The sequence below is a fragment of the Oncorhynchus tshawytscha genome, linkage group LG31 (genome assembly GCF_018296145.1).
Source record: "Oncorhynchus tshawytscha isolate Ot180627B linkage group LG31, Otsh_v2.0, whole genome shotgun sequence".
In the NCBI taxonomy this organism is placed as follows: Eukaryota; Metazoa; Chordata; class Actinopteri; order Salmoniformes; family Salmonidae; genus Oncorhynchus; species Oncorhynchus tshawytscha.
Genome location: NC_056459.1, coordinates 24,855,465 through 24,870,770, shown reverse-complemented (window position 1 = coordinate 24,870,770; position 15,306 = coordinate 24,855,465). Strand labels below are relative to the sequence as shown.

At 41.5% G+C, this 15,306-nt stretch overlaps 1 protein-coding gene across 2 annotated transcripts in view; it reads right to left on the bottom strand.

Moving 5' to 3' along the window:
- Nucleotides 1-757: 757 nt before the first annotated feature.
- LOC112229449 (zinc finger protein 385D) overlaps nucleotides 758-15,306 on the bottom strand; it is a 38,867-nt gene continuing 24,318 nt past the window's right edge. For both annotated transcript variants that reach the window (XM_024395282.2, XM_024395284.2), the window contains 6 exons: nucleotides 8,714-8,824; nucleotides 7,768-7,933; nucleotides 2,561-2,818; nucleotides 1,995-2,176; nucleotides 1,654-1,758; nucleotides 758-1,295 (listed from right to left, as the gene is read on the bottom strand). In XM_024395282.2, the coding sequence (XP_024251050.1) occupies nucleotides 1,056-1,295; nucleotides 1,654-1,758; nucleotides 1,995-2,176; nucleotides 2,561-2,818; nucleotides 7,768-7,933; nucleotides 8,714-8,824 (1,062 nt within the window). In that variant the 3' untranslated portion in view covers nucleotides 758-1,055. The remainder of the gene's footprint in view (nucleotides 1,296-1,653; nucleotides 1,759-1,994; nucleotides 2,177-2,560; nucleotides 2,819-7,767; nucleotides 7,934-8,713; nucleotides 8,825-15,306) is intronic.

The window sequence follows — 15,306 nt, the reverse complement described above, 5'->3', positions numbered from 1 at the left end:
CTGAGCGCTCAAGAGCAGGTTTTCATCAAGGATCTTTTTTTACTTTGACTAGTCTCCCAGTCCCTGCTGCTGAAAAACATCCCCACAGCATGATGCTGCCACCACCATGCTTCACCGTAGGGGTGGTGCCAGGTGTCTTCCAGACGTGACGCTTGGCATTCAGGCCAAAGAGTTCAATCTTGGTTTTATCAGACCAGATAATCTTCTTTCACATGATCAGAGTCCTTTAGGTGCCTTTTGGTAAGCTTCAAGGGGGCTGTCATGTGCCTTTTACTGAGGAGTGGCTTCCGTCTGGCCACTCTACCATAAATGCCTGATTGATGGAGTGCTGCAGAGATGGTTGTCCTTCTGGAAGGTTCTCCCATCTCCACAGAGAACATACAATATGTATATTGTAAAAAATCCTATTAAGGATGTCTTTATCAAATAGTTGTATTTGATTGGGGTTAACCCCTTCTTATAGACTACCTCCCACCAAAACATTAGATATACCAACATATGTCTGATTAAATGGATCTCTACAGAGATTCATGGGGCCTGGGTCCTCCTGTGCACAGCAGCATCTCCCAGACAATAAAGTCACGGTCAAGGAGCACATTCCTGTTGTGATTTATCTGAAGAAGGAAAGCCAAGGGGATTACCTGTAAGTAATAAATAATTGAGGCCCATCGTTTGGAGCCAAAATGAAGGATCTGCGTCTCTTAATTCATTTCAGTTTTTGAGAAATTCTTGAATGGGACCCAAAGAGGGATTAGTATCCAGGTAAGCAACAAATTCTTTATTGAAAAACAATACTCATATTTCATGACAAACACACGAACGAACACATGAACACACACACACGCACACACGCACACACTCAAGCATCGCACAAAAACCAACATAGACACCCTGGTCCAAGATGGTCAGTAGAGATAAATACTCTGAATCTGATCCCAACTCTGTTTCCAACTTTACAGACTGCAGTTTGTCTGCACTGGTCCCACAGAGTTGAGTTCTGGTCCATCTGACATGGGTCTGAGTCAGGAGTAGGCCAAATCTGGTTCAGGTCTGTGTCAGTACGGTGAGAACAGAACTGATGTATGTGCCGTACGGAGAGGTCCTGGGGCAGGATGTAATAGGGGCTGGTGGAGGGGCTGAGTCTGAAAGAGGGCGGAGCCAGATGTAGGGGCAGGGCGCAAATGGAACGGGGACAGGGTTGCCATGGCAGCAGCAGCAGCGAGGGAGAGATGGCTCTGTAAGAGGCGCGAGACGAGAGGCTTTGCCAAGTCCTCCTTCCTCAGAGTGATCCCAACCTGGAAACCACACACAGCGTGATCAAAACACTTCTACAATTAAATCACAACCAGTCTACAATTAAAATCACAACATGATCACAACCAGTCTACATTTAAATCACAACATGATCACAACCAGTCTACAATTAAATCACAACATGATCACAACCTGTCTACATTTAAATCCCAACATGATCACAACCGGTCTACAATTAAATCACAACGTGATCACAACCATACCGCTATCACACCTGTTCCACAATCTACAACACTTTGCAAAACAACTCCAATCCAATCATACCAGATGTAAACCACAAACAGTCCACAACAAAACCTCCAGTAAAGTACTACCAAAAGACAATAATGTGGTACTCACTGTCTGCAGATTCTGGTTGCGTTGAGGCGGCAGACCATAGGGGCTAAACTTGGGCTTGGCTGGCTTCCCTGCTGCACGGTCTTTATGCCTTCTACTGCTGATGTGCTGAGGAGAGAGAGAGGGGTGGGTGGAGAGAGGAGTGGGGGGGCGACAGGGATGAGGGAGAAGGAGATGTCTTAGCCACATGGGTCAGTCTAGCGCATAGATTCATCAGGTCACAGGAAATTAACGGAAACACTAAACCTAATTAAAATCTATCTTTTTCCTCTCATCTCTGGAATGCAGATGTATAAATAGTCATAAAAGGGCGGATTTCAGTTTAAATACAGTATACAACTAACCTGTTTGAGTTGTGTCTCGGAGTTGACGTGAACATCGCAGATCTCACAGTGGAAAGTTTTGTTCTGTAGCCCAGTCGACACCTCAGTGGGAGTGGCCAGCTTGGCTTTGACCCCTGACCTGGGGAATGACTTTATGGCTCCGTCGCCGCTCCTGGCCTCCAGCATTGTCTTGTGTTTCGTGCCTGACAGGGTGAAAGGTCAGATGGGTCAAAGGTTAGAAGCAGAGACGCCAACTAAGTACAGTATTAACAAAGTGGGACATCACACTCTAGGAGCTCAGAAGCAAAGATGTAATATGTGTTTTTTGGTTGTTTTTTTTCAGATACAAATATTTAATATCCAACGTTTCGACAGCCAAGCTGTCTTCATCAGGGTATAATCAAACTTCATCACTTTACCTGTCAGATCAAGATGGCAATAATGGCCTAGCCCTTGGGAATAGGGAGTGAGTGATCGATTGGTGTGGTATTGACCCGATGAGAGCAATGATTAAGAAGACGGACTTGTTGCAACATGATGATGACACACACCTGTGCACAAACAGATCAGTAAAGCTTCATTCTCACCACTGTTGTGAGCCTGTAGCTGGGATGCAGAGTTGACCGCCACCTTGCAGAGAGAACAGTATAGTAGTCTCTTAGCCTTCTTTACCTCTGACTCCACAACCTCCTCCACCTCTCCCTCCATCTCCTTCTCCTTCTCCACCAGGGGACAGAGTGACAGAGAGGGGTCAGAGGGCATTTCCATGGATACAGATGGGCTGCAGGTCGATGGAACCACCCTAGAGGCAGAGGGTGGTGACAACACAGCTCCGGCTGTGACATCTACACAGAAGATTAGAAAAGAGCATCGTGATAAGGGTTTATCCCTCCATTTTCTGTCATCGTAAAATGAAAACAAATTTGAGTGTGGTGAATGGTGAATTAGTGGGGTGAATGGTGTTTGTGTGTGTGACAGTGGTGGTGAGAGAGAAGGGAGATAAGTTAACTCTGATGCTTTCTTCTCTCCTACATCAACCTCTAACAGAGTCTCTAATGCTGATTACCACTGCAGGGTCTGCGTCCCAAACGACCCCCTATTCACTATCTAGTGTACTACTTTTGACCAGGGCCCATTTTCGCAAGCATCTCAAGTTTCTCAACTCTTACCATAACCCACTGAGACAGATAAAAGCACACCAGTGTGTATGAGATTCATTAGCTGTAATCTTGGTAATAATCCAAGATTTCCTATGGGTAAATCCACTTGAATTCAATTGCTTTTTGACAGCACCCCTTTTGATTTGAACAAAACCTTCATTACATACAGTATTTGCCCATTGTTGAGTTGCTCAGAAAGTTACTTTTTGGAACATTCAAAACATTCAAGAGATAGAAGTCCTGAAAGTTGACCTTTTTTGATCACTGGAAAAGATAAACGGTTGAGATTGATGTCTTTTAAAAGTTTACAAAAACAGGGTTGTCAAATAATTCTATAATTTATTGAATGTTTTATTGATTTATTGATTTATAGCAATTATGGCATTTTTTTTGCCTTAAGCATCAATTATCTAAAATGTGTCCAAATATTTTCATATTCGCATATGTTGTAGCTTAGATCCTATTTTACATCATCTGAGGTGTTTGTGTTGTACCAGCCATCTGTTGAGACAGCATGCTCTTGAATACAGGGTGGGTGTCATGTTTTGACTGTTAAATGTACTAAAATGGGAATGAAATAGAAATTTTGACTTTCAAATAGTACCACAAAGATGGTTGGACATCCACACATCAGAGAATGTTGAGTTGAATGGGAAGATCTGTGGTTTTAAAATTATACTGTCAATCCTCCATAGGAAACCTACAGATGTAGGATCTTAATTTGATCACTCTTTTATTTCGGAGAATCTTCCTGCCTAGTAGGAAATGCAAACTTGTGGGGTATTTGAGTTTTGAAAGGCTTCTAAAGTTAAAGTTAAAATTTAAATTAAATTTCAATGGTGTACCAGCTGAATTGCAATAGTCCAAAGGGATAGCTCCATTCTATGAATTCTATTTCTATGATTGAAATGACACCCTGTATTCAAGACCATGTTGTGTCTCAACCAATGGCGGGCACAGCACAAAAACCTCACATCGGTTCTAGGCTACAACATATGCGAATATGAGAAGAATCTGAGATTAAAGGTTAAAAAATACATTGTATTCATTAAAAAAATGTTTTCTTTCAAGACGTTTTAAAATAGATGGACAACTCTGTTAATAAGCTTTTAAATTATATTAAACTCAACTGTTTATCTTTTCCAGTGATGAAGACAGATGTCTCATTGTATGAGCGGGAATTCAAAATGGGTCAACTTTGAGCACCTGTTTAGGCATTCAGGTCCAAAAGGTCCCTTTCTGACCACTTCTTCCATGGTCTTAATTCATCTGGATTTACCCCTATGGGAATCTGACTCCATTTCTCAGAGTAGTTCTTCCATGGTCTTAATTCATCTGGATTTACCCCTCTGGGAATCTGATTCCATTTCTCAGAGTAGTTCTTCCATGGTCTTAATTCATCTGGATTTACCCCTATGGGAATCTGATTCCATTTCTCAGAGTAGTTCTTCCATGGTCTTAATTCATCTGGATTTACCCCTATGGGAATCTGATTCCATTTCTCAGAGTAGTTCTTCCATGGTCTTAATTCATCTGGATTTACCCCTCTGGGAATCTGATTCCATTTCTCAGAGTAGTTCTTCCATGGTCTTAATTCATCTGGATTTACCCCTATGGGAATCTGAATCCATTTCTCTGAGTAGGAAAATTAGAGGCTTGGATTGAGATGATTATACTCCATTATCTGCAGTGAGACAGACTGGAAATAGGGAATTTGGGAACCTTGCCTTGGTAATGGTGATTAGGCCTGTGAGGGTTTGTTTGTCTGTTTTCATTGACTGTCTCTCTAAAATGGCAATAAGGCTGTTTGACAAAGTCATCATCACAAAGCTCCCCTGTTTCTTCCACACACAGAAAAACTCACTCTATCGCTATCGCATGAAATCAAAATGGTCTCTTACTATGTCGCATATTTATCAAACAATATGCCTCCCACTCTCTAAAACACTCATGCACACCAACAAATATGATAAGGGAATGTATCAAACACCTGGAAACCATGGATTTAATACCATTCCACTGATTCCGCTCCAGCCATTACCCCAATTAAGGTGCCACCAATGTCTTGTGATATAAAGACACATACACACTCCCAGATCTGCAGAGATTAACAAGCAACGCAAACTCCTACAGCTGTGGATGCATACATACTCACAGATCTGCATACATTACAAACACACAAGCAAAGTGCTGTGTTTGAACCTCTAAAGACTGAGAATATATAGTTGAAGTCGGAAGTTTACATACACTTAGGTTGGAGTTATTAAAACTCGTTTTTCAACCACTCTATAAATTACTTGTTAACAAACTATACTTTTGGCAAGTCTGTTAGGACATCTACTTTGTGTAGTAATTTTTCCAACAATTATTTACAGACAGATTATTTCACTTATAATTCATGGTATCACAATTCCAGTGGGTCAGAAGTTTACATAAACTAAGTTGACTGTGCCTTTAAATAGCTCGGAAAATTCAAGAAAATGATGTCATGGCTTTAGAAGCTTCTGATAGGCTAATTGACATCATTTGAGTCAATTGGAGGTGTACCTGTGGATGTATTTCAAGGCTTACCTTCAAACTCAGTGCCTCTTTGCTTGACATCATGGGAACATCAAAAGAAATCAGCCAAGACCTCAGAAAAAACATGTAGACCTCCACAAGTCTGGTTCATCCTTGGGAGTAATTTCCAAACGCCTGAAGGTACCACATTCATCTGTACAAACAATAGTTACGCAAGTATAACCACCATGGGACCACGCAGCCGTCATACCGCTCAGGAAGGAGACACGTTCTGTCTCCTAGAGATTAACATCCTTTGTGCGAAAAGTGAAAATCAATCTGAGAACAACAGCAAAGGACCTTGTGAGAATGCTGGAGGAAACTGTTATAAATGAATCTATATCCACAGTGAAACGAGTCATATATCTACATAACCTGAAAGGCCGCTCAGCAAAGAAGAAGCCACTGCTCCAAAACTGCCATAAAAATTCCAGACTAGGGTTTGCATCTGCACATGGGGACAAAGATCGTGCTTTTTGGAGAAATGTCCTCTGGTCTGATGAAACAAAAATGGAACTGTTAGGCCATAATGACCATTTTTATGTTTGGAGGAAAAAGGGGGAGGCTTGCAAGCCGAAGAACACCATCCCAACCGTGAAACACCGGGATGGCAGCATCATGTTGTGGACTGGTGCACTTCACAAAATAGATGGCATCATGAGGATGGAAAATGATGTGAATATATTGAAGCAAGATCTCAAGACATCAGTCAGGAAGTTAAAGCTTGGTCGCAAATGGGTCTTCCAAATGGACAATGACCCCAAGCATACTTCCAAAGTTGTGGCAAAATGTCTTAAGGACAACAAAGTCAAGGTATTGGAGTGGCCATCACAAGCCCTGACCTCAATCCTATAGAACATGTTTGGGCAGAACTGAAAAAGCGTGTGTGAGCAAGGAGGCCTACAAACCTGACTCGGTTACACCAGCTCTGTCAGGAGGAATGGGCCACAATTCACCCAACTTATTGTGGGAAGCTTGTGGAAGGCTACCCAAAACGTTTGACCGAAGTTAAACAATTTAAAGGCAATGCTACCAAATACTAATTGAGCGTATGTAAACTTCTGACCCACTGGGAATGTGATGAAAGAAATAAAAGCTGAAATAAATCATTCTCTCTACTATTATTCTGACATTTCACATTCTTAAAATAAAGTGGTTATCCTAACTGACCTAAGACAGGGAATTTCTACTAGGATCAAATGTCAGGAATTGTGAAAAACTGAGTTTAAATGTGTTTGGCTAAGGTGTATGTAAGCTTCCGATTCAACTGTATGTATGTATACATGTATATAGGGTCTGAAAACTTATGTCAATGTGATATTTTTTAAATACATTTGCAAAAATTTCTAAAAACCTGTTTTTGCTTTGTCATTATAGTGTATTGTTTGTAGATTGATGAGGGAAAAAAATATTTAATTAATTTTAGAATAAGGCTGTATTGTAATAAAATGTGGAAAAAGTAAATGGGTCTGAATACTTTCCCGAATGCACTGTATTTAATATGTATTTAGGGTAATGTAGAGGAAGGAGTGTTTAATGCCTTTTAGCCTTTTAGTCCATCTGCACTTTTTGACAGTGAGGATAGACAGGTGCACACAAACATGTGCACATGCACTCATGAACGCACGCACACACACACACACGTATGCACGCAGTGCACACAAGGGGAAAGACTGCCCCCTCTCATTGAAGCCACTGAAGTTCAAGGCCGACCACGGTACAGTCATTGAAATCAAATCAAATCAAATCTTATTTGTCACATACACACGGTTAGCAGATGTTAATGCGAGTGTAGCGAAATGCTTGTGCTTCTAGTTCCGACAATGCAGTAATAACCAACGAGTAATCTAACCTAACAATTCCACAAATACTACCTTATAGACACAAGTATAAAGGGATAAAGAATATGTACATAAAGATATATGAATGAGTGATGGTACAGAACGGCATAGGCAAGATGCAGTAGATGGTATCGAGTACAGTATATACATATGAGATGAGTAATGTAGGGTATGTAAACAAAGTGGCATCGTTTAAAGTGGCTAGACACACACACACACCACACACACACTAACCTGTTGAACTGGGTTCTGAGCTGGGCGGCACAAGGCAGGGTGATACGCTCTTGGTCGTGGTTTCCTTGGATACTGTGTTGGGGGCTCTGGTCTTGCAGTCCAGTGGGTCGAGGGCTTTGAGCCTCTTGAAGTGTTTGGTACCATTGTAATGGGATGAGGCCTGGCTCTACACAGAGAGAATCGAACCAGAACCACTGAGTCACACAAGCGACAACAACTCCAATGACCATGCAGTAGTAAGAACTCAAGTCATCAAGTCATATAGCCACAGGGTCAAGCCAGAGATCTAACATTATTAGTGTTTCATCAGTTATCAGATGCTCTTATCCAGAGCAACTTATAAACTCTGAGATTTTCATCTCATACATCTCATCCAATATCAAACCTGTGCCATCTGCAATGTATATGTACTGGTTAACACCACACAACACTTGGTATATATGTACTGGTTAACACCACACAACACTTAGTATATATGTACTGGTTAACACCACACAACACTTAGTATATATCTACTGGTCAACACCACACAACATTTAGTATATATTTATTGGTCAACACCACACAACACTTAGTATATATCTACTGGTCAACACCACACAACATTTAGTATATATTTATTGGTCAACACCACACAACATTTAGTATATATTTATTGGTCAACACCACACAACACTTAGTATATATCTACTGGTCAACACCACACAACATTTATTATATATCTACTTGTTAAGTTCAAACTCTACAAGCATCCCTGGTACTGCCCTGTATGTGGTGAAACTCTGCAGCATCCCTGGTACTGCCCTGTATGTGGTGAAGCTCTGCAGCATCCCTGGTACTGCCCTGTATGTGGTGAAACTCTGCAGCATCCCTGGTACTGCCCTGTATGTGGTGAAACTCTGCAGCATCCCTGGTACTGCCTTGTAAGAGGTCAAACTCTGCCTACCTCTGAGTTGAACCTCAGTCGGCAAACGACACACGATGAGCTGGGTTTCCTCATAAAGGGCGTGGTTAGTCCAAATCCTGGACCAAAACAGGATTTGTGATCACGGTCCATCTGCAACAACAAGAGTGAAAAGGTGTTGCATTACTGTGGTATGACTAGGGCTGAGGCAGAAGTGAAGGTTGAGCAAGATGTCAATGTTAAAGAGTACCTTAAATGCTCTCACACTAGGGCTGTGGGGGTCATGACATTTTGTCAGCTGGTGATTGTCAAGCAAATAACTGCCAGTCTCACGGTAATTGACCATTAATTAACATAAACACATTTAGAATCTTGTGGCTTCCACACATAGCCTACAAGCCACTGACATAAATCTTTGGAATATCTACATTTTAAAAAGTCTAATAAATCAATATAATATAGCCTACACCATAAATACACATAAATCCATTATTTATTTTAGACCAGTCTAAAGAAACATGATATGAAGAAAATGTTGTCTTTTTCAGTTGAACAGAATAGCATACTCTGAGCTATCCTTATGATAGGCCCAGGTCTGGCTATGCCATATGGCCGTATACACTAGTTAATTTAAGGTAGTAGACAAGATTTGCAGAGAATTCAGTGGCATTATTTTATATTATAGTATGAAGAATACAATTGAACATAGCTGAATGAAATAGAAAGGATATTTTCTTATTATATTTTTCTGTGTTGAGTGGGTAACAAAGAAACTGGTCCTCTTATATGCTTAATTTAGGGTTATTTATGCAACTTGAGTTGTGATACAAACATTGGGCTATATGTTTTGATTTTAATACATTCGAAGGCTGCATGATGCGACTCTAATGATGATTTGAAAAGGCATGAGCTCTGCTTTATTTTTTGTGCAGGCTGCACACACTTTATCAGTCTCTCATTCACAATTTGACAAGCACTTGATAATGTCTCGATTTTCCCGGCAGCATCCCCTTTGTGTGGTAGTTGTTCCCTTGGGCTGAATATAATAATTATAATACCCTTCTCCCGGCTGAGTGCTCCGAAGCACCTCTCAGTCACATGGCTCTTTCAGATATCTAAATTCTTATTAAGCCTGTCATGTGATCGGGTCCTTCTCACAGGCTACAAGTGAAGACAGACACATCAGGGATGCAACTGCGAAATTCCGAGGCGCATATTGAAGAATTATCCATATTTACTATTCATCAGCCAACAAGATGAGTAAGCCTAACAAATATCAAAAGCACTAGCCTATGTCAATCTACTATCCTGCATAGTATAAAAATGGACTTATTCTATTCTGTGCGAGAAATAAATATTCCAAACATAGTCTGGGATGCGATAGATCCCAAATGAATATAACCACTAGCATCAAAAACAAAAAGCAATGAGGCGGATGCAACAGATCAGAACGTTTAGCTTAAAATGTTGATAAACTATTAGGCCATTTCTTCACATTAAGCGCAGCAATGCACACACGGTAGTAGGCTATAAGCTCAAATGTTCCAAAATGCAATCAATTAGCGGGAATTCTCAAAAGTGACCGCAAATGCAATTATGCATGTAATGCTTTTATTATAAAGGTGCATTTTTATGGTGAAAACTATCTTCCCCAAACTTTAAACTCAACCACTGTGTGTGTTAGGTGCTACACCTGTTGTAAAGTGGATTAATGTGCTTCATTTTAAGAAGTTATTTGGCCCCTTCAGTTGTGATACAAACCTCAAAACATATAGGCATATGAGCTAGGCTACATGAGGTGAGCGATTATGATTTGAAAAAGTCAACTACAAAAAAGCCATATGCTGTTTCTTGCCTTACTGCTATGGTGGCAAAATTAGAAACATTATTATGCAAATGCACTGTATGAGCCTTAAACCTGTACATTTCCACTGTCTGTTTCTCTCATGTAAGAAGCCATTGTTTTTTCCTCTCTTGTTTCTGAGTGACTTGGTCACGCGGCCAAAGACAAAGAGCCTCTAAGAATGACCACAGATTTTGGTCCATCCTGTTCTTTTCGTATCTTTCAAGGGCACAGCTGTGTGGAGATATGAAGAGAACAGAGACTAGCTTAGCAGCAGAGAACATTCTACCAGCAGAAAGGAGTAACAAAACTGGCGTTATCACTAGTTTGTGCGCTATGTTCCCACCATGATCCTCACACATCTGCTAAACTGCCATGTAGACAGTGGTTGTATTTTCCTATAAAGGCTGAGACCCAACTCTTGCTTGTTTGGCTCTTAACTCTGCAATGTTGTTGAGTGGATTGTTAACCAGCTCCAGATTTGTAAACCTTATAATAAAAAGTGAAGAATCTGCAGGCTCTCTTCCTTTTGATTAGAATTTCCATGTATATTTCCAATATTGTCACCCATCAGACTAATCTTGATTTAATCTTGTCTTTACATATACTAAATAATGTACAGTACCAGTCAAAAGTTTGGGCACACCTACTCATTCAAGGGTTTTATCTTTATTTTTACAATGTTCTACATTGTAGAATAATATTGAAGACATTAAAACTATGAAATAACACATATGGAATCATGTAGTAACCAATAAAGTGTTAATCAAATCAAAATAGATTTTAGATCCTTCAAAGTATCCACCCTTTGCCTTGATGACAACTTTGTACACTTTTGGCATTCTCTCAACCAGCTTCACCTGGAATACTTTTCCAACAATCTTGAAGGAGTTCCCACATATGCTGAGCACTTGTTGGCTGCTTTTCCTTCACTCTGCGGTCCAACTCATCCCAAACCATCTCAATTGGGTTGAGGTCAGGTGATTGTGGAGGCCAGGTCATCTGATGCAGCACGCCATCACTCTCCTTCTTGGTCAGATAGCCCTTACACAGCCTGGAGGTGTGTTGGGTCATTGTCCTGTTGAAAAACAAATGATAGTCCCAGTAAGCGCAAACCAGATGGGATGGCATATCCCTGCAGAATGCTGTGGTAGCCATGATGGTTAAGAAATTGAATTCTAAATAAATCACAGACAGTGTCACCAGCATAGCACCCCCACACCATCACACCTCCTCCACCACGCTTCATGGTGGGAACCACACATGCGGAGATCCGTTCACCTACTCTGCGTCTCACAAAGACATGGCGGTTGGAACCAAAAATCTCAAATTTGGACTCATCAGACCAAAGGACAGATTTCCACTGGTCTAATGTCCACTGCTCGTGTTTCTTGGCCCAGGCAAGTCTCTTCTTATTATTGGTGTCCTTTAGTAGTGGTTTCTTTGCAACAATTCGACCATGAAGGCCTGATTTACACAGTCTCCTCTGAACAATTAACGTTGAGATGTGTCTGTTTCTTGTACTCTGTGAAGCATTTATTTGGGCTGCAATCTGAGGTGCAGTTAAATCAAATGAGCTTGTCCTCTGCAGCAGAGGTAACTCTGGGTCTTCCTTTCCTGTGGCGGTCCTCACGTGCGCCAGTTTCATCATAGCACATGATGGTTTCTGCGACTGCACTTTCAAAGTTCTTAACATTTTCCAGATTAACTGATCTTCATATCTTAAAGTAATGATGGACTGTCATTTCTCTTTGCTTTTTTGAGCTGTTCTTGCCATAATATGGACTTGGTATTTCACCAAATAGGGCTATCTTCTGTATACCACCCTTACCTTGTCACAACACAACTGATTGGCTGAAACGCATTAAGAAGGAAAGAAATTCCACAAATTAACAAGGCAACCTGTTAATTGAAATGCATTCCAGGTGACTACCTCATGAAGCTGGTTGAGAGAATGCCAAGAGTGTGCAAAGCTGTCATGAAGGCAAAGGGTGGCTACTTTGAAGAATCTCAAATATAAAATATATTTATATTTATTTAACACAGAAATAAAGAAAACCCTTGAATGGTACTGTGTGTTGGAATTTGTTTTGATTTAGAATAGACCATTATCATGCTCCTTTCTCAAAATAGGGGCAGGGGGAAAAATACATGTAATCTATGCACATAAATAGCGAATGGAGGACACATTTCCCATGGTTCATTTTCATGCCAGCCAGGTACTGTAGGCTATACTCCTGTTGTAAAGACAAGCAATTTGCTAAATATTATGAAAGGTGACAAATAGTTATTGTAGGCCTAGCCTATAGAAAGCTGATGGGTTCCTCCTCTTTTTAATAGAGGCCATCAAAACTCTATCTACTCATGCAATTGCATACCCTATAGAAATGTTGCACAACATGATCTCATGGGCTCTCATTAAGTGTTTGATTAGATTTTCAATCACATTTGCATTGATGCAGAGCGATAAGAGGGACAATAGAGTGCTGAGTACCAGGCAGTTAGCACGTTTTGGTAGGCTACTAATGTCCATAAGCAGCATCAGAGCTTGGAGAAGCCTAATCACTGTGACTAAATGGTCACTGGGAATTTGACTGCCGTCATGACTCATGACCACCGGTGTGGCATTAATATGGTTACCGTAACAGCCCTATCTCAGACTTAAACAGGCTTAGAGTAATGGTCCTTCCTTTACTTATAACATATGGTGACCTATGCAGACCTACCTTCCCAAACCAAACCAGAGGGAAAATGTGGTATGGATAGGGTTAAAAGAAGACTTAAGAATATCAAATCAAATTGTATTTTTTATTTGTCATATACACATGGTTAGCAGATGTTAATGCGAGTGTAGCGAAATGCTTGTGCTTCTAGTTCCGACCATGCAGCAATATCTAACAAGTTATCTAACCTAACAATTTCACAACAACTACCTTATACACACAAGTGTAAAGGAATGAATAAGAATATGTACATAAAAATATATGAATGAGTGATGGCCGAACAGCATAGGCAAGATGCAGTAGATGGTATAGAGTACAGTATATACAAATGAGATGAGTACTGTAGGGTATGTAAACATTATATAAAGTAATTGTTTAAAGTGGCTAGTGATACATTTATTACATCAATATTTCCATTATTAAAGTGGCTAGAGTTGAGTCAGTATGTTGGCAGCAGCCATCCAATGTTAGTGGTGGTTGTTTAACAGTCTGATGGCCTTGAGATACATGCTGTTTTTCAGTCTCTCGGTCCCTGCTTTAAATGCACCTGTACTGACCTCGCCTTCTGGATGATAGCGGGGTGAACAGGCAGTGGCTCGGGTGGTTGTTGTCCTTGATGATCTTTTTGGCCTTCCTGTAACATCGGGTGGTGTAGGTGTCCTGGAGGGCAGGTAGTTTGCCCCCGGTGATGTGTTGTGTAGACCTCACTACCCTCTGGAGAGCCTTACCGTTATGGGCGGAGCAGTTGCCGTACCAGGCGGTGATACAGCCCGACAGGATGCTCTCGATTGTGCATCTGTAAAAGTTTGTGAGTGTTTTTGGTGACAAGCTGGATTTCTTCAGCCTCCTAAGGTTGAAGAGGCGTTGCTGCGCCTTCTTCACCACACTGTCTGTGTGGGTGGACCATTTCAGTTTGTCCGTGATGTGTATGCTGAGGAACTTAAAACTTTCCACCCTCTCCACTCCTGTCCTGTCTATGTGGATAGAGGGCTGCACCCTCTGAAGTCCACGATCATCTCCTTTGTTTTGTTGACGTTGAGTGTGAGGTTATTTTTCTGACACCACACTCCGAAGGCAATCACCTCCTCCCTGTAGGCCGTCTCATCATTGTTGGTATTCAAGCCTACCACTGTAGTGTCGTCTGCAAACTTGATGATTTGAGTTGGAGGCATGCATGGCCACGCAGTCGTGGGTGAACAGGGAGTACAGGAGAGGGCTGAGAACACACCCTTGGGGGCCCCAGTGTTGAGGATCAGAGGGGTGGAGATGTTGTTACCTACCCTCACCACCTGGGGGGCGGCCCGTCAGGAAGTCCACGACCCAGTTGCACAGGGCGGGGTCGAGACTCAGGGTTTCGAGCTTAATGACGAGTTTGGAGTGTACTATGGTGTTAAATGCTGAGCTGTAGTCGATGAACAGCAGGGAGTGACAAGCACACAGACATTGTGGAGCCAAGAGATAATTGGTTCCCCCTCAATCATCCCTTCACATGGTTTCAAAGATACGTTCACATATGAAGACAAGCCTGACCTCTCCCCTCTCTGGGGCCCAAGTAACTTTTTCCACATAAGCATACTTATGAACACTTATGAATACTTATGAACATTGATAAAACATCTTTATCAATGTTACCTAACTAGTTCTGATTCAGCCATGACAATGAACAGCATTCTTACATAGGTATTCCTCTTGTCCAGATGGGTTAGGGCAGTATGCAGGGTGATTGAGATTGCGTCATCTGTGGACCTATTGGGGCGGTAAGCAAATTGGAGTGGGTCTAGGGTGTCAGGTAGGGTGGAGGTGATATGATCCTTGACTAGTCTGTCAAAGCACTTCATGATGACGGAAGAGAGTGCTACGGGGATGTAGTCATTTAGCTCAGTTACCTTAGCTTTCTTGGGAACAGGAACAATGGTGGCCCTCTTGAAGCATGTGGAAACAGCAGACTGGCATAAGGATTGATTGAATATGTCCGTAAACACACCAGCCAGCTGGTCTGCACATGCTCTGAGGACGCGGCTAGGGATGCCGTCTGGGACTGCAGCCTTGCGAGGGTTAACACATTTACA